We start from the raw sequence: 25312 nt of genomic DNA, 5'->3' as shown, positions 1-25312 counted from the left end.
GTGTCCCCAGCTCCCCAAGCATGCCACACTTCCAATCACGTGGGACTTCTTTTAATCCTCAAAATGCACTGTGCTTTCTGGAACTCCTGGCTCTTTTTGCAAATGATCACCTCTTTAACAGGGTACACATCCTCCCTTCAAAGCCTGAAGGCTTGGATGGCCCCTAGACATTCTTTATAGACTGGCTTGTACCTCACCAACTTGTTGAAGCTTACCCTCACCACCACGCAGGTTTAGATGTCCCTTCTCTAAACTGTGTCGGTTTTGTCTGTGACCTCCACTGGACTATGAGCCTTTCAAGGGCAGTGGTATTGTATCATTTTCCATGGGCCTGTGCCTGGCACAGAGTAAATGAGTAACCAATATCTGCTGAATGCACAAATTCATGAATAAATGCACAAATGAGGGAACAAAGTCCTGTGATGGGGCCCTGACGGTCCAGCCCCAGGCCCGCATGGTTTCAGCCTGGCTGGAAGCACGGGAGAAACTTACGTATTCCACTTCTTTGGACGGGTCACTGAGGCTGCCGTTGGTAGTAGCGGCAGTGGTCTCTGCCCCCTCTGGCTTTTCCTGTTGCTTCCCCTCCTCCTTGGGCAAGCCACCCTGCCCCGGGAGGGCCACTTCTCCCACGCCGAGGGCCTCGCTCTTATATTGCTTGACAAATTCTTCCATCAGTTTCAACTCATTCTCCAAAAGTCCACGGCAGCGCGAGGGATCCTGGTCATAGATGGGGAGCTGATGCATGAGTTGGCGGCGGCGGTAAAAGGCGCCCTCTGTGCCTGTCACTGGCTGCTTCTCCTTGGGGATGAGCTCCATGTACTGCAGTCCCTAGGGGGGAGGAGGAGGAGGAAGGGACAACATGATGTGGACGGGGCTTCATCAGTTAAAGAAACTATGACAGAATCTACCTAAAACTAAAAATGCATTCTCTTCCAGCATTCTCAGCAACTGAAAGACCCACAATCTATTTTCTTAACTTAATGCAGTTAGATTACTTTTGTAATTTTAGAAAATTTCAAAAGCAATACTGTCCATTGTGACAAATAATACACACATGAGAGAAAAAAACTTTAGTAAAGAAAAAACATGCATCCCTTAGCTACCTTGTGTATGTAGGGAGTGTTTTATGTCTCAATTTTGGTGATAGGGCCATGGAAGAGTATCTGTGTCAAAGTTCGTCAAGCTGTACACATCAGACGCATGCACTTTGCCATATGCATACTGTACGATCATGTGCTACATGACAGCATTTCAGTCCACGATGGGCCACACCACAGTGGTCCCATAAGATTATCATACTCTATTTTTACTGTACCTTTTCTAGGTTTGGATATGTTTATATATACAAATACTGACTGACCATTGTGTTACAATTGCCTATAGTATTCAGTACAGTCACATGCTGTACAATTTGTGGTCTAGGAGCAATAGGCCACACTGTGTAGCCTAGATACGTAGTAGGCTACACCATTTAGGTTTGTGTAAGTGCACTCTTTGACATTCACCCAAAGACAACATCACCTAAGGACATATTTCTCAGAACAAAACCCCAGCATTAAGTGGTATATGACTGTCCTTTGTTTTAAAAAGGATTTTAAAAACTTACACCTTATTGGCTCATGCTAACAGCTTGCCAACAACTTTGTGTTTATCTTTCCAGACTATTTCCTATGTATATTTATTAAATAAGGGCACCCAGTCTTCTTTCTGCCTGGAACAAATAACAAGCAGGGTTGTACTTAATGTACTTAAATGCTATTTTCTGTGCGTGTGTACCACTTAAAATGAGTCCTTTGTCAGTGGGTTCTGTTTCTCCTGTGACCGCACCAGCCCATGTCATAGTGTGGGACAGGCAACAATCTTGCGTGTGAGAAAGAGACACTTGTTTGCACCTGCTAACGTGTGCTCTATCTGTTCGTTAAGTAGCTAGCTCTCTACTTGCTAATAATAATCATTATTTTATCGCTTATTCTCCAAGGAACACTGTAGTTTTCAATTTTGGACGGCACTGGAAAGAGAAAGGAGTTTATATTTACTCATGGGCTAGGTTTTCCATCAGAATTTGAATAAAGCTCATTTTGCTTTGTTCTCTGACTTTCAATTAATAGTAATAATTACATTTACTAGTTTGCCTCTATCCCCAAAGAAAAGTTGCTATTTTTAAACCTCTTCTCTAGTATCATTTGCTAGACAGTAGCCAGTTGATAAAACTCTTACAGTATAATGACAAGTAATGCCAGCTGGCTGCCTTCACGAAACCTGTGTCCCACTCGGCGCTCTCTTCTCACTGGCCCCACAATTGATGGGCTTGATTTCTACCTTCACTCATGGACTTACACCTCCCCCTGCCCCCAGAAGGAAAAGCCCTCTCTTGTCACACACAGCAGTGTGACTGTGGCCATGTCATGCTGACTCTCTGCACAGGTTCTTCAGCTGTGAAAATGAGGCTTGTAAATCCTAGAGTGGCTGTAGGATTACTTAACAGAACCATAGGACCTACCAAGCTGGTCCAACCACGGCCCATGGGCCACATATGGCCCAGGACAGCTTTGAATGTGGCCCAACAGAAATTCGTAAAAAATTCGTAAACTTTCTTAAAACATTATGATATTTTTCTGTGATTTTTTTAAAGCTCATCAGCTATCCTTAGTGATAGTGTATTTTATGTATGGCCCAAGTCAATTCTTCTTCCAGAGAAGCCAAAAGATTAGACACCCCTGATCCACATGCTACTGACTTTCTCTTCTCTTTTCTTTTCTTTTCTTTCTTTTTTTTTTGTTGTTTTTATTTGCTTTTGTTTTTTTGAGACAGAGTCTTGCTTTGTCGCTCAGGCTGGAGTGCAATGGCATGATCTCAGCTCACTGCGACCTCTACCTCCTTGCTTCAAGCGATTATCCTGCCTCTGCCTCCTAAGTGGCTGGGATTACAGGCGTGAGCCACTATGCCTGGCTAATGTTTGTATTTTTAGTAGAGATGGGGTTTCGTCATGTTGGCCAACTTGGTCTCCAACTCCAACTCCCGACCTTAGGTGATCCACCTGCCTCAGCCTCCCAAAATGCTGGGATTATAGGCGTGAGCCACCACACCTGGCCCTCTTTGCTTTTCTATCTGTGGCTTTTCTCTTTTCAAATCTGTGATTACAGTCAAATTCACCAGCTACACATGTCAAAGTAGTGTCTCTCAATGGACACAGTGTACAATAACCCTGTGAAAAATTACTAACATGCAGATTCCCAGGCACCAAGCCCTAGTCAAGATCTCCCTCCAGTAGGTTAGGTGTGGGGTACAGGAATCTGCATTTTAAACAAGACTCCTGGTAACTCTGATGCAAAAAGTTGGCTCCTGGACCTTACTTGAACTACTGTTTCAATAAAATACTGGCAAACAAAAAAAATGAGTGAGATAAACAACTGGGATTCTCAAGCACTGGACAGATATCTGAGGAAAGGCCGGTGGATGATTCTCAGCTGCTTCAGGCTTTTGCAAAACTTAAGAATTCTCAAGGAAGAAATATGAATTTTGCTAACACCTGAGAGAGGCTTAAATGAGCTCTTACTCTGCTCCAAGTTATAGTCAGAGATTAACATTCTTGATCAGAATGGTGTAATTTAAGTAGATGTTCATTTTAGATTTGCTATCTTTGTAACATGAATTTTGTTTCTCTCAAAACTGAATATTTTTACTTCATTTACCTCCTGGGCAACATTCCTAATAAAAAAAAAAGTCAACCTTGTATAAAATTGCTTTTTCTTAGAAAAGTATAATTAAATCATTATTGACATAAGGTTTTTCATGGTTTATTAATTAAAAAATATGTAAAGGCAACTTCTAATAGTAGAATCGACAAAGTCTCAGGTCAATAACATTTCCACATCATATAACTGGTAACTGTCTGAATATTAATGTGTTCACAAGTAACTGTCCAATTTGACCTCATTTATATATTTGTTTTTATTGAACAGAACTCTTATACTTGGGTGAGTCCCAGGGATGGAGAGATTAGGGGAAGATACAGGTCAGGGCCACAGCCTGAGAAACTGTGAGAGGCAAATTGTTCATTTCATCCCGGACAACCATTTTCCATTTCTGTGCCTGACCCTGACTCTGAACCTTAGCACCTGGTCTCCTGATTCCCATCACCTAGGTGGCCGCTGCTAGGTTCATCCTCTTAGAACCCATCTGGCCCGTAGCTTATCACTTGGGGCTGGACTCATTTGGGAACTGTGGGAGTGAACACAGAAATTCATGCTGAAATGCATATCGTACAGACCCTGTTGCTGTCTGATTTTAGGGAGCAGTGGTGAGGAAGCTAGGGTTGTTGTGGGGTGGGGGAGTACAAGTCTAGGGCTTGGTACCTGCTGAGATTCATAGTAAATAAATTCTGGGAAACAGCATAGAAAAGGGAGAGGCAGGTGACCTGAGCTCCTGTGGGACTCAAATTGAGTGGTGGCTGCAGATGCCCCATTGGTGGCTCTGCCCTAGAGGTGTGAGCGGGCTGTGTAAGCATCAGAGGACACTTGTCTGAGACACCTTCTGGCACCATAGGCTCATAGCATACCCAGTTAATCCCAGGTATGTCTGCACACTTCTGAATGCTTTTCAAGGTGCTTTCTCAGATAGAAGAGATGACCTGGGTGGTAGAGTGTCAGGAAGTCAGGGTTTTAGGTCCAGTCCTCCTGCTGCTCTGTGTCAGACCAAGAAAGTATCTCCTGGGTCTCAGTTTCCTCATCTACAAAGTTCAGGGTAGATTGTGTAATCCCTAGGGTTCGGACTATCGTGAGAAATCCCCGGCAGTCTCACTCAATAGTCACCACAACCAAGAGAGAGAGAAGAGCAGTATCACTAACCCGAATTTATAGCTCGGAAAAGGGGAAGGAGACAGTGGATTCCTGTCAAAGAGGCCAAGATAGTCCACCAACCACATGGACGAGCAGAAGCCCCTGTGCATCACACAGCTGCAGAAACATCTGGAAAGGGCTTCATCCTGACCCTGTCTTAGGAGACTGGGGTGTCTGGTAGCTTCCTTCTTGATCAGTAGGAAATTACAGGTGGCTTCTAACACAAATATGTCAGCCAGGTAGGTCTGAAGAATCTCAAACCTTAGGGTGTATAAGAACCACTGGGAGACCTTGTGAAAAGTTTTCTGGGTCTATCCTTAGGTTCTGATTTAGGAGGTCTGAAGAGGCCTAGAAATGAGCACTTTAAGCTAGGAGCAGTGGCACACGCCTGTAATCCCAGCATTTCCAAGGCTGACCCAGGAGGATTGCTTGAGGCCAGCCTGGGAAACACAGAGAGACCTCATCTCTACAAAATACTAAGAAATCAGCCAGGTGTGGTGGCACATGCCTGTAGACCTGACTACTTCAGTGGCGGAGGTGGGAGGATCGCTTGAGCCCAGGAGCTCAAGGTTATAGTGAGCTATGATCACACCACTGCAGTCTAGCCTGGGTAACATGTCTCAAAATCTATCTATCTATCTAATCTATCTATCTATCTATCTATCTATCTATCTATCTATCTATCTATCTATATCTATCTATCTATCTATCTATCTATCTATCTATCTATCTATCTATCTATCTATCTATCTATCTATCTATCTATCTATCTATCTATCTACAGTTTAAAAGTTTCTCCTGGGTGGCTCTGACACAAGGCATCCCAGGGTTGGGGCTTCTCTGGGAGCAGTGAGTGGGGAAAGAGGATGTGACCATCAGAGACAGTGGGAAGTGGCAGCCGGACAGCCAAGAGGCTGGGGCAGGCACAGGGCCCTGCAGAGACGCGTTAGTGTGTAGCCTCGGGTGGCAAATTTGCTCACACTGTCCCCTACCTACTTCTTGCCCAGGGCCTGTCCCTGCTTCCAGAATCTAAAGAAGGATTTTGGAGAAGTGGAAACAAGAGATTGGCTCACTCTGCTAGCGTGGGGATCAGGCCTGACTAGCATCTTTCTCACACCAAGGGCTGAAGCAGCCCCGTCCAGGCTGATTCGGCTCATGGGAGAGTAACTGCCCCTCCTGGGAAGACTGCTGACTTCCCCAGGTTCAGCAGTTGAAGGGATGATAGAAGTAGCCAACTCAGGGAGGGCTTGCTATGCTCCAGGCACTCTTCCAAGTGCTTCACACACGTGAACCTATTTAATTCTCACAACAATCCTAGCAGGAAGGTACTAATGTTACCTCTTGAAAAACAGAGGCACAGAGAAGTTAAATAACCTCCCCAAGGTCACACAACTAGTATGTGATAGAGACAGCTTTGAACCCAGCAGCATGGGTCTCAAGCCCTTCTCTGCTGCCTCTCCAGAAGATGGATGATTTTCCAAGAGGAAAAATGTTCCCCAATCTCTGGAGGCATCTCCTTTAGTCATCACTTCAGAGTGAGCGGGCTGTGTAAGCATCAAGTGGTAACAGGATCCCCCATTCCCTGGATGTGTCTGTTTCTCTGGGATTCCAGGACCTGCATCCTTTTCTTCTGAACTTTACAATCGTTGGTGTGCTAGGGATCCTGGGGCAGCATCTGGGTGTGGAATCAGCCAGATGTTAGCTGACTCCTGTGTTCATGGTGTCATTTCACGGCTCTGCACTGGCTTTGGGTGTCTGTGGCTGCAGGGGTAACGTGATTCCTGTCTGGAGCCTTGGAGAAAGGGAGTTTCCCTTCCCAAGGACCCAGTGATCCTTTTGCAGCCCAAAGCTCCAGCTGGGGCTGGGCATGGTGGCTCATGCCTGTAATCCAAGCACTTTGGGAGGCTGAAGGGGGCAGATCGCTTGAGGTCAGGAGTTTGAGACCAGCTTGGCCAACATGGTAAAACTTCATCTTAACTTAAAAAAAAAAATTAGCTGGGCATATAGTCCCAGCTACTTGGGAAGCTGAGGCACAAGAATTGCTTGAACCCAGGAGGCAGAGGTTGTAGTGAGATCAGATCCTGCCACTGTGACAGAGGAAGACTCAGTCTCAAAAAAAAAAAAAAAGGCTTCAGCCTCTCTGTCTTTGCATTGTCAATGCTACCACACCCAGCTGCCACTGGTGTGTACTTTGAGATGCCTGGCCTTGCCTGGCTGGTCTGAGACTTCCACCACTGCTCCCTATTCACAAACGTTGCTAATCAAGACCTCAGAATCCCTCTTAACACAGCCCTCCAAGCAACCACGATTGACTGGCATGGACTTGGGAAGGGAATGACAGGGATAGAGGTTTGGGCCAGAGTCAACCACCTGGCACTGCTCTGACTCTGAAACAGAATCTCCCAGGTATCTCTCTGATACCCAACTACGTCACGTTATCTACCTCTGACACCTCACGTTCCCATAACCTTTAGCAGGAGGCGTTTTCCCAGACCAGTTGGGAAGGTTGGTTTAGGTTTTATGTTTTTCCTGAGGACCTTTCTTTATTTTTCTTTTTTTCTGAGATGGAGTTTTGCTCTTGTTGCCCAAGCTGGAGTGCAGTGGCACAATCTCGGCTCACTGCAACCTCCACCTCCTGGGTTCAAGCAATTATCTAGCCTCAGCTTCCTGACTAGCTGGGATTACAGGTGCCCGCTACAACACCCAGCTAATTTTGTATTTTTAGTAGAGGCAGGGTTTCACCATGTTGGTCAGGCTGGTCTCAAACCCCTGACCTCAGGTGATCCACCCACCTCGGCCTCCCAAAGTGCTGGGATTACAGGTGTGAGCCACTGTACCTGGCCCCCTGAGGACCTTTCTGAGTTATTTGGTGCTCTGCAACCTGGCTGGGACATGTTGAGTGGAGAAGTTCCAAGAATCTGACTGTATCAGGAAAGAAACTAAAAATGCAAAGCAAAGTGGAAGGGAAGGAACTCCTATACCCTGGATTAGGCAGTGAAACACACATGGGATCTGGAATCCAGAGACCCTGTTCTGATTCTTCTCTTTCTGATTCTTCTGCTGGCAGCCAAGAACAGTAAATGGGCTTCATCTGACAAGTCAACCCCAGCCCATAGTGGTGACCTAGAGTGCTGTGTGAAGAAGGATCCTGAGGGCCGATAAGGAGTCAATGGGAAACAGTACTATGACTGATAAGCAATGCCTGCCATGGGTGTGGAGAGGTATGAGGAAGTGCCACCCCTGCACTGGCTCCTCATGGGCCTCTGTTTGCTCCTCTGTAAAATGGGCCTGTAACATTCTCAGCAAATAGGGAGTGGTGAGATATTCATGAGATACATACACAAATGTTCAGTGGATGCTGGTTTCCTTTGTCTTCTCCCTCTTTCCTTCCCCCAAATCCTGGCTAGCTTTCAAAGCCACAGTCAAGCTGCTTCCTGTTCATGATTGCCTTCCCCGAAAATGCTAACCCAGAGTATCTGCTCCTTCCTGCCTCCCCTCCCACCTGCCAGTTCGCCTGGCCTGGCCTGGATTGGTAGGGAAGAGCCCAAACTTTGGAGTCAGGGTGGCCTGAGTTCAAGACCTGGCTCTGTCACTTAAATCGGCTGTGGGACATTTGGCTAGCTGCATCGCTGCATCCTCTCCCGGAGCCTCAGTTTACTTCTTTGTAGATGAGGGTAATGATCGTATACTTCTAACAGTGCTGGAAAATTAGATGAGATTGTGCATGGATAGTTCCTAGTATAGTGGCTGGTAGACAGTAAATACTTAACAAATATCCACAATTAGGCTTACTGTTATCAGCATTTGAAGGCTTAAGAATCGCTCAGGCTTTCTTTCTGGTTGCAAAGGATGAGACACAGCAAAATTCAGTCCCATTCCCAAAATATAATCAGTCTTGATCATTCAGTAATTTAAAAAAAAGTTAGGAAGGTCAGTGGCAAGGGAGAGTTGTCCAATCTCAGAAATGTGACTTGCCCTGGACGCCCAGATGCAGAGCAGACAGAGGGGTTCTTTATAGCTATGTGGTTTTATGAGCCAGCATTAATCACTGCCTGACGATGCCTTCCTCTGATTAGTCTGGGGTCAATGTGTTTGGGGTTTTCACCAGCCAGTCCCTGACGCCCGTAGACGGCTCCTTCATGAGCTGATTGCTTTAGTTTCCACTGACATCCTGGAGACCTGCTTGATAGCTTACCCAGACCTGGAGCTGGAGGGAGACCTGAGCTCAGAACTGCCGGGCATGTCCTGGCTCTGCTGTTGTTCTGTGGCCACGCTCTGTGGCCCGGGACCAGCCCCTGTCTAGCACTAAAAACTTTTGAAGGCCAATTAACCATTCTGTGTTTCCTTACATGTAAAACAACTCTGCCTTACAGGGTGATTGAGTTCATGGATGCTGAAGTGTTCTTTTAAAATGTGCTTTTCCTTTTCAAAAAGTACAGATCAAGAAAAAAATCTTAGCCTCTCTTCACTTTATCTGGAAGGGATTTTCCCTCCTTAAGGCAACAGCTTAGAACTGTGCCTCTCAAACTCCATATGGTGAAGGATCAAGGTTTGTTTGTTTTTCACTTATTGCAGAGTGATTTGTAGTCTCTCTCATGTGATTAGAATGTAGCACATGCCCCATTAGATTTCAGTGTGAGTCTTACCACGTGGAATTCTGTTCAATGGTATGAGTTCTCATCCCATCACATAGCTGCATGTCAAACTGCTGTAACATTTTCCCAACATATATTCTCACATTGGGTCTAGGTCACAAAGACTGTGTGGAACAGCTCCAGCCCACAGCCCACACTTGGAGCATCTCTGGCCTAAAAGGTAACATTGCACTAACACTTGTCACACCTATCCTGCACCCTGCACTGTGCTGGGTGCAGGGATGTTACAGTTTACAGGACAGACAGGGTGTCTGCCTTCATATCTAGGCACAGATAAAGGATAACCTGCTTGCAATAAAAGTTGTTAAAGAAACCAAAAGAAAGAAAAAATGTGATAGGATGGCAGGTAACATCTATTGTAAACTGAATATCTGGGGAAGGACTATTTAGGAAGAGCAAGGAAAGAACCTTTCAAAAAAGGATCAGGAAGTGTGAAAGCCCCAAGGAGGGCAGGAGCTTGGTGTGTTCTAGCACTGGAAGCAGGAAGTTGGAGTGTCATAAGGTGTTGAGATGTTGGGAGTGACAGCACAGTGATGGGAGCCATGGAAGAGTCTGAAGGGTAGGGCCATGAAGGGCTCCAAAGGCACTTCTTTTCTTCCAGCAAATATTCAGTTAAATGCCATGCTTGCATTTTTAAAATTGTTGAACCTTCTACAAATTGTATTAACTTACAGAAATCATCTAGCCTCTTGTTACTCCACGTGTGGGGTTCTGGGGAGCAGTAGCATCAACATCACCTGGGAGTGTGACAGGCATGTCATATCTCAGGATGGCCCTAAACCTGCTGGATGCATTTTGATGAGCTCCCCAGGTGATATCTACACATGTTGAGGTTATAGGAGCCCTGATCCAGTGCATTGGATTTTGAAGGTGGCTGCATGGGGAGTCATTTAAAATGGTCACATCTGATGATTTGGATTCTGTAGTTTGGAGCTTCTGACTCAGTGGTCTAGGATGAGACTTGGGTAATGGAGACCTTCTGCAGGTCCTGGGGATTCCAGTGAGCAGCTAGGGTGTAACCTTGTGTGAGTCACTTGCTCTCTCTGGACCTGTGTCCTTTCTGCCCTCCTCAGGGTTTCTCTGATCATTTACCTGAGATTTCTCTGGTTGCTTTTGTTCAAGGTTGTATAAAACCAGTTTGGTTCTCCCTTCTAAGACCAATAGGTTTCCACGTTTAGGCAGAAGAGAGAACTGTTTCTCAGCTCTCCTACAGGTTTGCAAAGGGCATATCCCAGGCTCCTTTGAGGGAAAATGAATATCTTGCAGATGGAGACAAGCACTCAGAATTTTGAGTGATAAACTATCTCCTGTTCAGAAGTAAGGAGCCCAAATGGAACAATGATTGCCCTTGTACTAGAGCTGCAAGGCCTCTTAGGGTCCATATGAATACCTCTACCCATTTCATGGATAAGGAAAACTGAGGCCCAGATAGTTTTCATTTCAACATCACATAATATAAGGGCAGGGCTAAAACCACAGCCACTCCTGTCATTTTTGTGACCTTGATCTCTTGCCACCCCATGTTTGAAGTTCAGAAACACTTGACATAGCTAGTATTTATAAGGATAGGAAAACAACTGCTTAGTTGGGAAAGCTCTCTTACCAGTTTCTGGGTGACTCCAGGGGGAGCCCACTCATAGGTGATGGTGTCAAAAGTGGGATCTTTCCCAGTGGCAATAGGGTTGGTCATGATCATCCGGTTCCTCTTATAAATCCGGATGCCGTCCCCGCCTTTCACCCGAGCAGTGAGGGTGGAATACTTGGAGTCCATCAGCAAGCGGCCAATTTTCCGATCGTCTTCTAGGTCGGAGGTTAGGCAGTGGTCCTCTTGGCTGCATTTGCAAGACTTGCATATTTTTCTGGGGGTGGGTGGACAGAGATGAGTGAGATTAACTTCCAAAAAAAGAGGCAGATTCTTTTGCTAGCAGCATCTACCCTTTTAAAAGCAAGCTAAAACTTTAAGTTGGAAAGGTTAGCAGCAGACAAATGGTAACCTGAGACTAAAAGGCCTTTGGAATTGGGATTTGCATTTGGGAAATGACAGTGTTTGTATTAATCTATCAGTGAGGAATGTAGGATACAAGTTTTGCTGGTAAAAAGAGTGGCATGTTTTCCCTCCTGCTGGTTGCCATGGCAAAGGCTGATTTGTTCATCAGAGATGCTCTAAAGCTGGGCTGGAGTCTGTGTGGCCCATAGCCTAAACCTGGCCCACAATCTGCTCTTGCAAATAAAGTTTTATTGGAACATAGCCATTCCCATTCATTTACATATTGTCTGTAGTTGATCTGGGGCAACAACAGCAGAGTTAGTAGTTACAACAGAGAGCAGCTGGCTCACAAAGCCTAAAATATGTACTTACTTTCTGGCCCTTTACAAAAAAGTTTGCTAACTCCGGCTCTAAAGAATTATTAAAATTGTTTCCCAAGATCATAGCCCGGAGCTTCAGCAACTTTTAAACTCTTTTGCATAAATACTGACGTTAGAATGTAGCAAACATTTTCTTCAAGAAATTTGTGAACAGAACCCAGCAGGGAGAGAGCTGAGAAAACCCCTCTGGCTGGGGAGATGGATGTTTGTTGGGAAGGCTTTGTAAGGAGAAGGAAACACATCCTGAGGAGGGTTCAGGTTTACTAAAATGCCTCATGCTTCTCTTTGACAATAAAAAAAAATGTGTGGCTACTTGATGTCATGCTGTTAAGGTTTAGAAATCCAGAGTTCCACGGCGTGAGAGGAAAATTGCTCCCCTCCCTTTCCAGCCTGTCACCATGGGCAGGCTGTGCTGGGTCTCAGATGCTCTTCGGCATGCAACTTGAGAGCTTGTTAAGTAAAGTGAGCAATGTCAAGGCCAACTGCAGGGATGAGGGAGGCCCAGCAAGGGAGGTCACTGCAGCTGAATGATCGGCAAAGCCGAGGGAACCCTCCTTTTCCCTCCTATACTCAGGAAGTAAATACGTCCGATCGAATATCACAAATGTTGATTGTGTGGCTAGTGGGGACATACCTTGATGGTCTGCATTAATGGTGCTCAACTAAGGTCAATTCTGTCCCTCAGGACAGAATTAGCAATGTCTGAAGACATTTTCGATTGTCCCAGTGGGGTAGGGGAGTGCTATTGGTGTCTGGTGGGTAGAGGCCAGGGATGCTGCTAAACATTCTACATTCCACAGAACAGCTCCAACAACAAAGAGTTATGAGGCCCAAAATGTCAATTGTGCTAAGAGACTGGGAACCCCTCACTGAATATGAAAAGAAGGCCTTGTTGTGACCTTTAAGGAGCTTACAGTTGGGATGGGGGAGGGAGAGACAATCAGATGGAAACTAAAGTACAATACGTTCAGGGCAGAAGAGAGTTGCCTATAATCTGGGGGTAGTTCTACTGGCCTAGGCCAGTTCTTTGGGAGATTATTATGTGGTACATAGAAAAAGGCTTGGTGCTTAGTGGTCATGAGTTTGGAAAACAGTGGGCTAAGGGAGGTTAAACACCTCTCTTTAGTGCAAAGCTACTCCTTGACTTTGATACGGTGATGTGCGGCATGACATTTTGAATGCTACTGGAGAAGCTTGCAGTACAAGTTCACATTCAGTGGGCTGCAATTGGAGAAATGTTAAAATTGACAATCTCAAGGATGCATTCCAGTAGCAAAAAAGAGAAAATGACCCTAAGGGTGCTGCAGGGAATAAATGAGGTTTTCCTTCTCAAAGAAAATTAAATAAATAAAAATAAAAATGGGTGGTTTTGTTTTGCATTTTATTCACAATCAGTAATATTCTCTTGCTTATCCCTTTTCAGAGCCAGGCACGAGGAACCTGCTTCTTTAAGAAGTCAGGCACTAGGCAGTATCAGGGGTTGACAGGTGGGGAGTGAGAATAGCAGGGCTGGAAGTGGAAGGAGGAGGAAGAGGCAGAAAGTGAAGGAAATCCTGGCATGGAGGGACACGGAGGAACCTGACTCTTCAGTGTCCCATCTGACCTTCTGACCTCCCCAATATTCTCCATAAATAGAACTAGATGAGGAGGCTGCCCATAGCTTTTTCGGTTAATGTGGAATTTCAGGATGCTAATTAGAGAGGCTGGGAATGCAAAACATTTCAAAACAAAAAAAAAGTTAACAGATCTGAGATGCTCTTTGAAACTGTGTTGACACAATTTCCCCTTTTATTCACACTCTTCATGTGGCCAGGCATATTTCTGGGACTTTATACATGAGGGATACACCCCTTTCACTCCATCCCACTCTTTCCAGGTGCCCAGATTGTAGAGGACACAGGCACACCCCAAAATATCCTCAACGGTATTAAAACGGTCATTTCTGCAATCTGTCATTGGTAACCTGAGAATGAATTCTGTCCTGTGATGATTAGTTGATGGACTTTCCTATTAAACCAGGTTGGCTGGCACATTGGTCATTTAAAGGTCTTTCAAACAATTGAGAGTTTTAAAAAGTTTAACAGGATTTCCCTCCTAAGCTTCTGTGATGTTACTGCTTCAATTTGAGTCTAATTTAAGTTCCTATTTGCATTCTTCAAACCAAGTCCCTATTTGGATTCTTCAAATCAAGGACACTTGATATGCAGGACCTACAAGCTTCAGTCTGTATTTCTTCACTTGATGTTCAAATCATTTGTACGACAACAAGGAAATGGAGGGATTAAAACAATACTAAGAGACTTCTGCTTGTAGCCATGAGAAACAGGGTCCAGAATTGTCCTCTCTTCCTAAACAACTGGAAAACCAGAAAAAAATCTGCCAAACGACCATTTTCAGATGTTTGACAGCAGGCAGCACAGGACTGTGATCCTTGAGAGAAGGGAAAACTGATTTAATTGACCGGTGGGTGTATTTAGATAACATTTTCTCCTGGCTCAAGAAGTCTAAAAGGAGACATCCTAGCTGTCTTCAAATTGCTGAGGAGGAATCAACGCTGTTCTGAGATTCTAAGAGAAGATTCAGGACCAGTGGGGTTGAAATGATAAGGAAGTTGACTTTTCCAGGCCAGAAAGAGCTCAAATGGCCAAAACAGAAATGTGGAGAACTCCTCCTAGGAGTGTTTAAATTATAGATGGATTTTTTTGCAGGGGATAGAAGCCTGAGTTAGATGACCTTGAAGGTCCCTAGCAACCAGAAGATGATGCGAGCTCCTCTGAGGTTGGGAACTGTCAGGGAATGGAGTCAGGGAACAGAGTTCTGCTCTGAAAGCTCATAGCCCAGTGTACTGCAGAACTGTTAGGAGCATGGGATTGGCATACACACAGATCTGAGTTCAAATCCTGCCGTTTGGTAGTTGTCACCCCATTGCCTGCTTTCAGTGTCCTGATCAACAAAATGGAGATACCTAATACCTACTGCTTTGGTTTATTTCAACATTTTTTTTTTTTTTTGAGACAGAGTCTCGCTGTGTCACCCAGGCTGGAGTGCAGTGGCCGGATCTCAGCTCACTGCAAGCTCCGCCTCCTGGGTTTTATGCCATTCTCCTGCCTTAGCCTCTCGAGTAGCTGGGACTACAGGTACCCGCCACCTCGCCTGGCTAGTTTTTTTGTATTTTTTAGTAGAGATGGGGTTTCACCATGTTAGCCAGGATGGTCTTGATCTCCTGACCTCGTGATCCGCCTTGGCCTCCCAAAGTGCTGGGATTACAGGCTTGAGCACCCGGCCTATTTCAACATTTAAATAAAAAAGATTCCATTCGGTTCATGAGTAAGTAGTTATTTTTATATTTCCCATCTCATAATGGAAGTCACCTGCTGCGAAAACACCTTCCAAACTTTGTTCCCCCACTGAGGGCCCAAGGCAACACTACAGCAGTGATGATAAAAACTCTTTCTTTGCTATGTGCTCCACAGAACTTAACTTTCCTCTCCTAGGGCTGCAGGGACAGTCTCACAGTCTATTCTCTGCACAGCTCTAGAGGTGCTGTCCACATACATGCTGACATGAGTGCTGCCCAGGGACTGTGCAGTGTGGCAGCCTCACTCTTGTCCTCAGAATCATCAGTGGAAAAAAAGAAAGAAAACCTCTGCAAATCCAACTCCAGCTGGATCTTATGGTCCTCCTGTGCGGATACGAATACCAGGTCCTGGTTTTTAAGTACTGTGGACAGAATGACCTCTCTTTCTGTCCCAGGGGTCACTCTAGACCAAAACCCATCAACAGCGATGTCGGTGCAGTGGGGGGAGATCAATCCCATCCACCAAACCTCAAGGCATACCCCAAATGCACAAGGGACCAGCTAACCTCTGCCTGGGTCTTCCCAGAGCAGTTCTTGCTGGGCTGGGCTTGGTGGACTCTACCTTGAAATGGTTTAGGAAGTGCTAAACTCCTTCTTCACATCTTTACTCCCCGCCCCACCCTCCCCCAAGGACTTGTTTCATGTTTCTGAATTGGACCAAGCAGGAGAGCCTTCCCTCTGCAGCCATCCTTCCCTGACAACGCATACAACCAAAGCGTCTCAGCGAAGAAAGCAACCAGGGTTTCCCGAGAGGACAGCCAAGTAACAAAGGCAGATAGGGACCCTCCTGACAAAATCTGTTACCTCCATGAATGTGGCTCGAAGCCCGAACATGTCCCCTTGCATCCCAAACATGCCACACCTCTTGCTGACTGCAGCTGGCCCAGGGACATCTGGAAAAGGAACAGAAAAGAGGGTGTTTTCCTTCCAAACATCTTGGACCGGAGATGCTTGACCTCTAAAAGACTTGGCATGCTGGCAAAGGGACTGTGTGGGGTTCAAAGGGCTTGAGATCAATAAGCCATCACAAACTGTTTACCAGGAACTGAGAAGACCAAACGGGAACATGGAATGGGGCCAGAGGGTAGGCAAGTGTGGAAGGGTGGGGCTCTTCCCAGTAAGAATGCAATGGGGGTTCTTTCCCAGCCTCCAGTGCTGTTTCAAAACAGCAAGACTGGTTGGAAATGCCCTGCTGTGAGTGACCATCTATCTGTTCCATCCCCCACCCTCCCCCATTCTCACTTGTCACTGGAATGGAATCTCCAATGAGGGTCTCCTCTCCCTCATTTATTTGTGATTTATTGATAGAATGTGATTAAACCAAAGCTACAGACACAAACAAACGTGCATGCTGCCAAATGTTTATAACTCCAAGCATAACTTAAATATTTTGCTAAAACATTGAAAAATCACATGAGCACTTAAAATGTCCTTTGGAAGGAGAACAATGCATGAGACAGGTTTTATTACTTGTTACCAACCAAAGGTACCAAAAGTGCATTGGCTGCTGCTGCTGAGGTGTTTAGACCCAAATGGCATCTTCGAACCAGAAGCATCACCTGGGAGCTTGCCAGAAATACAGACCATTAGACCCCACTCCAGCCCGTTTGAATCAGAATCTGTACTTTAACAAAATTCCCAGGAGATGTTCATTACATTAACATTGGAGAAGAAGTGGGTTAGTTATATGGATTTGCTGGCTGAGAAACTTACCCAACTCTCCATTGGGGTTGGGGTGGGGACGACTTGGTACAGGGATGTACTTTATTATGATTTCACCAGAAGCAGGGCTCAATCAACTAGTAATGTAAAGGGATAAGCTTCTTATCCAACAAACATACCATTTATTTAGCATCTACTATGTACCAGACACAGGAATACAATATAAGACTCAGGTGTGCCCTAGTGGAACTCACGGTTAGCTAGGTGGATATGGAGAGAAAAACACATTCATCTCCTGCTCCTGTAAGGGGCAAGTCTGAGGTAAAGGAAGCTGCCTGCTGTGTAGCAAAAAAAGGCACGGATTTTGGAGTTTGAGAGACTTGGATTCCAAATTGAGCTTTTCAACTTATTGTCAGCATGGCCTTGGACATACTGAGCCTCAGTTTCCTTACCTGCCAAATGGGTATAGAGATAATATATGTAACATACAGGACCACATTAGGCACTAGAAATGGTAACTGTTCTTATTTTGCCACAGATTTTAGAAGCACAAAGGCAGGTGTTAATAAACTCATATGGGAAATATGAGTTTATTAGAGCAGATTACTTCTTCTTAGAGGAGGTGATTTTGGATTTGGGCTGTGCAAGATGGACAGAAAGAAAAGGGGAAGGAGATGCCTAGCAGAAGGAAGAAAATGTGCAAGGTAAAAATGGTATGAAAGCCATGATGAGTAGGGTGTACAATCTGAGCATGTCCTTTGGATGCTACTAGTCTATTCTCTTGGCATTTAAGAGGGGGAAAAAAAAACAAGCAGTGAAACTTGTGAAGCCATCCTCATTGCCAGTGGTAGAATTCAGACATACGGAAAGAGACAACTGTCCTTCACAATACTTCTCTTCTGTACCAAATCTTCCTACAATAATGCCTCCCTCCCTGCCTTCTATTTGGTCACTGCTGTTTACACCATGTCCCCACAGACTCTGTCATTTTGTTCAATATATATTTACAGCTTCAGGGAGTGACAGCCATATTGCACATATGTGGAGTGTGGAGGGAAGCATGTTTATATTTAGGCCTATTCAATGCTAGAGTCATGTGAAAAGTGAAAATTAAGACAACACCCACTGCTAACTCATTGTCCTAAGCTGGGGAGCTTTCATTCACAGGCAGGACTTTGCTCCCTAAAGCCACTGGCATATAACCTTGGTCATTTCCACCTCTCCTTCTTGACACTTTCAGTTCTCCTAGTTGAAATGCAGTGATCTTTACACACTTAAAATTGGAGGCATTCAAAGTTTATTTTGGGAGATATACAACTTGTGAATAAGGCTTCATTGTTGGACCATTTCAGATATACTCAGAGGGCTGGAAACTGGAGAGGTAGGTGGAAGCATTTCCAAGTGGCAAAGCACCCTGCACACTTCAGCTTTATTGTTCTTCTAATGAGAGGCTGATTTAACCCTCATTCTACAAGGGGATTAGTTCTGATGCTTGGCTTGGAGAGTGGAGCTGCAATCTGCCTGCAAACTCAGTGTTTGGTTTAGAAATAGTGACGCAGGTAGCATAGCAGGGCAGAGCAGAGCACTGGCTGGTGATGCGGGGGTCTGGCCTTTGGGTGCCAACTCTGGCATTTATTAGCTGTGTGACAGGAGACGAGTAATTTTCTTGCCCAGCCTAAAGCATCTCCTCTGAAAAACAAGGAACTTGCCTGCACTGGGGTTGCCCACATTCTGTTCTGCAGGATCCTCACTTGGTGAGATGTTACAAAGCATTTCCTGGTTGGGAGTGGGAGAGGGAATTACCTGATCAAATACAAATGGCAGGCACTGGATGTGTAGATGCTCCCGAGCCTTTAACAGGCCAGCCTACACTAGAAGCAAGAAGTGAGGTAGAGAGCAAGCAGATGTTTTGGGTTTGGAGACCCAGGCTTTAGTCCTGGGTTTTAGTCCCAGTTTCTCCCCTTTCCTCTACTGTACTTGGGCAAGTAGGTTTGTTGAGTTCCAGGCTCCTGACCTGCGTCATGGGGATAACAAGAATGCAACCTGCCTTGCAGGGTTAAACAGAGGTTAAATGGGATGCTGCCTGAAAAGGGCTTGGCACACACTTATTAGGCACTGAGCGTTCTTTGTTGTTGTTGTCATTAATTACATCTTCTGAAAAAAAAGTTTGAGAGACCCTGAATTAGGTGTTCTCAACGCATTTTTTTTCTAGCTTCAAAATGCTAGGGGACTTCAGAGGAACTATTTTTTCTCAATACACATCCTCTGTACTTTCTTATTCCCTACTTTTTTGACATGTAAAAGGAGTTGTCTCTCTGACTAGGTTTTCCTACAAAACGTAAAAACAAAATAAGCTCACACATGTCCCATACTTAATGATTAATTCATTAAGCGAGGCTATCCCTAGCCCTTTGTCCTTGCGGTGCTCTGCTACCCATCACCTGAAGAGAATCGATGTTAAAATCTCAACAAGCACAAAGAAAGCCCCATGCAGTCAGGCAAGTGAAGACGCAGGCAGTCTGGCCTAGTTGGGCAACAACGCTAAACTAAATGGAGGTTCAGGAAGTAGAGAGTTGGCCCTGGTCTCCATTGGCTAGTGGGACGGTTTCCATGGCAACAGAAGTATGTGGGAGAGAAAAATAAATGGCCTTGCAACGAAGAAATTGATTCAGGTCATCAGGCTACACTTGCAGCTAGTTTCCTGGCTGACTGTTTAATGTAATAAATAGTCATTTGTCTACTGCATGCCATTCATCCAGAAGCCAGACAGACCCCACTATCTTCAACACAGAGAGAACGATCTTGTTTACTGAGGAGGGGAAAACATCAGTCAGCCACAGTTCCAAGTGAGATACTCTGGTTTATAAACAGTAGGTTTTTCTGATGTGGGCTCTGTCTCTTGAAAGACGGCACAGTGTCTCACAGTAGCTGAGAATAGAAGAGTTTAAAAGAAACCATCACTTAAAAAAAGGTTTCTTGGAATGCAGCATCTAATCTGTCCTTTTTCCCGAGAAGAGGAAGAAATGTTTTGATGATTTTATTTGGCTCGGGTTAGTAGGATGTGGTTCATCTGATATTATCATGAAAATGAATGGTGGCAGGGACTTAAAAGGACTTAGATCAGACCAGGAGACCCCTGGGGATGCAAGGAGCAGGGGCAACTCTCAAGTATTTGCCTTCAGGTGAATCCCAAGGGAAGTCTTAGAGGGAAACAAATGTCACCAAGAACAATGTAGGGTTGAGAGGAAGAGGAACGTAAAAGAGAAAATGCAATCAGGAATTTAGGGATGAGCATGGTATTTGGAATTAGAAAACGGGGGTTCTCCTTCCAGCTCAGCTTCTTCCTCATGGAGTAACTTAGTTTCCTCCTCTGAAAAATGAATTATCCCTGCCCTTTCTTTGTCTCAATAGGGCTGTTGTAAGCAGCATGTAACATTAAAAGGCAGTAAATTGAAATAAGCATTTACCATTGTTAAAAAATAATTAGATGTGGTGGCTCATTCCTGTAATCCCAGCACTCTGGCAGGCTGAGGCAGGGGGATTGCTTGAGGCCAGGAGTTCGAGACCAGCCTGTGCAACATAGTGAGACCCCCCCCCATCCCTACAAGAAAACAAAACAAAACAAAACAAACTAGGTGTGGTAGTATGCACCTGTAGTTCCAGCTTACTTGAGAGGCTGAGGCTGGAGGATAGTTTGAGCTCAGCAGTTTAAGGCTGCAGTGAGCTATGACCACGCACTGCACTCCATCCTGTCCCCCCGGCCCCCCAGAAAAGTATTTAAAACTCAGACGTAAGGCAGAAAGGTGAGTGGCACATCCTTTCAATGCCATATGGAGGCAACATGACACTGGCTCTCCTCATCCCCATAGGATTATCTAGAGAACTTTACTTTGCTCAGTTCCGAGACTTGGTGAAGTAACATGTTAACTTGCAGATCTTGGTCCAATAGAGATACAAACAATTTCTGTCCTTTCAAAAAAGATAACCCCAAATGTTATAGGTCCCAGGCTTCTGGAAGACATTAACCAGTTTTGTAACTAACCCATCAATCTTGTCCTAACATTAAATTACCTATAAATACCTAACTCCTCAAGAGCTTTTTAAACTGGCCTAAACATCATACAGGTTCCTTAGAACACAATCTTTGTTAAATTTCACTTCGTATTTGCACAAAAGTCGTGATTCTACCTTTTTGAACGTTGTATCTGAGTACTATCACATGCTCTAATGATTACCCACAGGTTTGCTTTCTGAGGTGGTACGTTCCAAATTGACACAAAATTCTATTCAAAGCAGACTTGTCTTTTACTGGTTAAGTTCTATAAGCATAAATGTTATTAAAGATTATTGGTCAACATGACTTGTTATTTAAAACAAACCCTCCCCTAGGGGTTCCAGGAGAGAAAGTGGAGTGAGATGGGTTGGGTGGAATACAATTATGGGAAGGTCTGGGAAGGGACTGGAATTGTATTTAAAAATATGACCCTGAAACTACTCTACCACCATGAACAACCCCAATAATAACGGCTTTAGAGTTTACAAAGTGATTTTACTTAGTAATTCTCTTATTTAATAATTTAATACTTCTCATATAATAATTATACTTCCCATTGAAGTATAATTATTATCATCATTATTCCCAGTCAACAGATGATGAATGACCTTGAGTCTGAGAGTGGAGAAGCAACTTGCCCATCCAGATGGTCTCCACTGGAGCTCCTTTGAAGGCAGTGGTGGTGGGGTATCCTAAGTCTACGTTTTCCTATACTGGCCTTTAATCAAAAGTGTTTTATCTTTCCCAGTGATCATGATCATAGTTAACATTTATCATGTACTTCCTATGTGCCAGGCACATGCCAAACATTTTATGATATTTCATTTAAGCTGCTTGACAACCTTATGAGATAATTTCATTAGCCTCATTTTCAGATAAGGAAATTGAGGCCCAGAGAGGTTAAGCTCTTCTTCAAGATTCAATAGCTAGTAAGTGGTGGAGCCAGGATGTGAAACCAGGCAGGCCTTACATCAGAATTGTGCTCTTATCCAATCTGCTATCGTACTTTCCACCAAGGACACAGCACTTTACAGTTTACAAAGTATATTCACATCCCTTATCTCAGCTGGTTTTCACAATGATCTTAGGAAGTAGGTATTTTACATTTTGCTTATGAGAAAAGCTCCTAGAACTGACAGAATTTGCTTCTAAGAATGTAATTCACATACATATTATTGCAACCCAGAACCCATGACTTCTTACCATCCCGGGAGTCTCCAGACCCCAGACAGCACTCCTAGGAGTCTAGTTCTGACTCTGGGCATTGGACCAGTTGGGTTCAAAAAGGAGGGACAGTGTGTCTTCAGGGGTGAGGGGTGCTGGAAAGGTTTGGGCTGGGAGTAGCAGGACAAGGGTTAGACACATTCACCTTGGTCCCAGGCTTTCTACCACTTGTTCCTGTTCTGTTCAATAAACTAATATGTAGATGTCCAAGGCAACAAATAGACTTCAAGTGCAGGTGGGGAGTCAATGGCCAGAGGAGAAAGTGAATCAGAACCTCAGGCAAAGTTTGTGGGAGAAAAGCGACAGGATATTGACTTCACTTAGTTTGTCTGCTGCCTCCCTGGAAGCCTGAAAGGCCAGAGACTGTGTATGCTGAGGACCAGATCTAGGAGCTGGAGCTCACATTGGGACCCAAGTTGTGCAGATGCCTGGATGGACAGTAGCTTAGGGGACTACATGTTGAAAACTACTACCTAGAAACTGTTCTTACTTAAAAAATAGAAGAAAATCCATGCTAATCAAGAAGCAAGTCATTTCTGGGTTTATTCCCAACTCTTCATAAATCTGTCTATATTAAGGATACTAGAGACTGTCTCATTTTGAAGTTATGCTGAATCACTTTTAAATGAATAAAGGCTGCTGGATGTTAGATGTTGTGGGGCTTCCACAATGTGACCCACCTCACCTATCCAAATTTGTCTCTATTTCCATATTATTTACTGTTTTCCACCCAGATTTTCTTTCCAACCACCTGAGCCTCTTGCAGAACTAAATCCACACAAACTCTGGGATTTTGCTCATGCTCATCTAAACCTCAGAGAGTTTCAAACCTGCCCACTCCTTAGGGTCCATCTTTAGTCCCATCTTTTCCATAATCAAAAGGAATAATAGTAGCTGTAAAAGGACTAGAATATGTGGTTTTCCAGGCACTGTGCTAAGCCTGACCTTGTGCAAATCTTACAACTCTATAAGGCAGGTATGTTGCAGTGGTTCTCAAGGTGTGGTCCCCAAGCAGCAGCACAGCAGCAGCGAACCTGTGAGCACTGCAAATTCCCAGACCTCACCCCAGACCTATGAAATCAAACATTCTGCAGGTGGGGCCCAGACAGTGCTGTTCAAGTCCTCCAGGTGATTTTGACAAACAATTAAAGTTTGAGACCACTGATATATTGTTAGTGCTTCTAGGTTGCATATGAGTTAACTGAAGGGTAACTGTCCTGGTTTGCACTAGACTGTTTCGTGCCTAGGATGTACAAATTTTTAGTACAAAACACAGAAAAGCCTAGGAAAATCCAGTCTCTCTAGTTAAGTGTGGCTCAAAGGGGTCAATTTAAAGTGCTAGAGCTTAGATTTGGACACAGGTATCTGAATTCCAGATCCACATTTTAATTTAACCAATGCATTACAGTTCCATGCCAAAAAGCCTCTTCCAGATATTTTGGGGCCCTCACAGGTTTTTCTCAACTCACACAAATGTAAAATTACAAATGCAATCAGTGCTAGGAAGGAGAAACAGTGTGCCATGAGATTATCCTTTAGCAGGGGATTTTGCCTGGTCTGGGTATGTGAGGAGGGCAGTGCTCCTCAAATTAAGTAAACACCCTAATTAGCATAAAATCACCTGGGATCTAGCTCAAATGTACACTCTGGTTCAGCAGGTCTGGGGCAAGCCTGACATATAGTTCTACCCACCTCCCAGGAGAAGCCATTTCTGCTGTCCCAGGGACCACACTTTGAGTATCGAGGGGCTACAACAGTGGTTCCCTAAGTTGTCTGCAACATTAAACTCTCCTGGGAATCTTTTAATGCTTCCAAAACTTGGGCTGCACTCCAGGCCAATGTTGCCACAATCTCTGGGGGTTGATTACAGGCATCAGTATTTCTGGAAGTTCCCAGGGGATGCCCATGTTCAGACAAGTTTGGGAATCATTTGATCTCACCATTGTAACTTCAACTGTTCCAACTTGGACTTTTAGGCTCTCAGTTCATTGGTTTAATAATCTCCCTTCCTGGACCTTTGCGCACTGTTGGGAGGAATGTAAATTGGTACAGCCATTATGGAAAACAGTATGAAGTTCCTCAAAAAATTAAAAGTAGAACTTCCATACAATCCAGAAATCCCACATCTGGATATATATCCAAAGGAAATGAAATCAGTATCTCAAAGAGATATCTGCATTCCCAAGTTCACTGCAGCGCTATTCACAATAGCCAAGATATGGAAACCACCTAAGTGTCTGTCAACAAATAAATGGAAAAAGAAAATGTGGCACACACCCCCACATACACACACACAAACACACACACACAATGGAATAACATTCAGCCTCAAAAAGGAACAAGAATAATGCCATTCGTGACAACAGGGATGAACTCGAGGACATTATACTACGTGAAATAAGTCAGGCACAGAAAGACAAATAATGATCTCATTTAGAAGTGGAATCTAAAATAGTCAAACTCATAGAAACACAGAAGAGAATTTTGGTTGCCAGGGGCTGAGGACTGAGAGAAATGGGGGGATGTTGGTCAAAGGGTACAAAGTTTCAGTTAGGCAGATTGAGTAACTTCGGGAGATCTAATGTAAAGCATCATGACTATAGTTAACAATACTGTATTCTAGACTTGAAATGTGCTAACAGAGTAGATTTTAGGTATTCTCACCATGTAAAAAAATTAGTTTGATTAGTTCACAATGTATATGAATATCAAAACATTAATTTGGGCTAGGCTCAGTGGCTCACACCTATAATCTTAGCACTTTGGCAGGCCAAGGAGGGGGCATTGCTTGAGCCCAGGAGTTTGAGACCAGTCTGGGCAACATAGTGACACCTCATCTCTACAGAAAATTAAACAATTAAGCTGAGTGTGGTGGTTCACTTCTGTGGTCCCAGCTACTCAGGAGGCTGAGGTGGGAGGATTGCTTGAGCCCAGGAGGTTGAGGTTGTAGTGGCCTGTGATTGTGCCACTGCATCCAATCTGGATGACAGAGTGAGGCCCTGTCTCAACAACAACACCACAAATCCATCAAGTTGTACCTCTTAAAGACATACAATTTTTATTTGTCAGTTATACCTCAATAAAGCTGAAAAAAATTCCCTTTTCATACTCAGCTTGTGGACCACCATTCCTTACAAGGAGAGTTTTTTATAGC

General features: G+C 44.4%; 1 protein-coding gene across 4 annotated transcripts in view; it reads right to left on the bottom strand.

The window, feature by feature from the left end:
- LMCD1 (LIM and cysteine-rich domains 1) overlaps positions 1–25312 on the bottom strand; it is a 68138-nt gene that overhangs the window by 19854 nt on the left and 22972 nt on the right. For 2 of the 4 annotated variants that reach the window (XM_011961271.1, XM_011961274.1), the window contains exons 2-4: positions 16023–16111; positions 11097–11352; positions 493–828 (exon numbers count right to left, since the gene is read on the bottom strand). In XM_011961271.1, coding sequence (XP_011816661.1) covers positions 493–828; positions 11097–11352; positions 16023–16111 — 681 coding nt within the window. The remainder of the gene's footprint in view (positions 1–492; positions 829–11096; positions 11353–16022; positions 16112–25312) is intronic. The other 2 variants (XM_011961273.1, XM_011961272.1) reach the window with 2 other exon arrangements.

Source organism: Colobus angolensis, unplaced genomic scaffold (genome assembly GCF_000951035.1).
Source record: "Colobus angolensis palliatus isolate OR3802 unplaced genomic scaffold, Cang.pa_1.0 Scaffold544, whole genome shotgun sequence".
NCBI lineage: Eukaryota > Metazoa > Chordata > Mammalia > Primates > Cercopithecidae > Colobus > Colobus angolensis.
The sequence above is the reverse complement of the archived record's forward strand: the minus strand, read 5'-3'. Positions and strand labels throughout refer to the sequence as shown.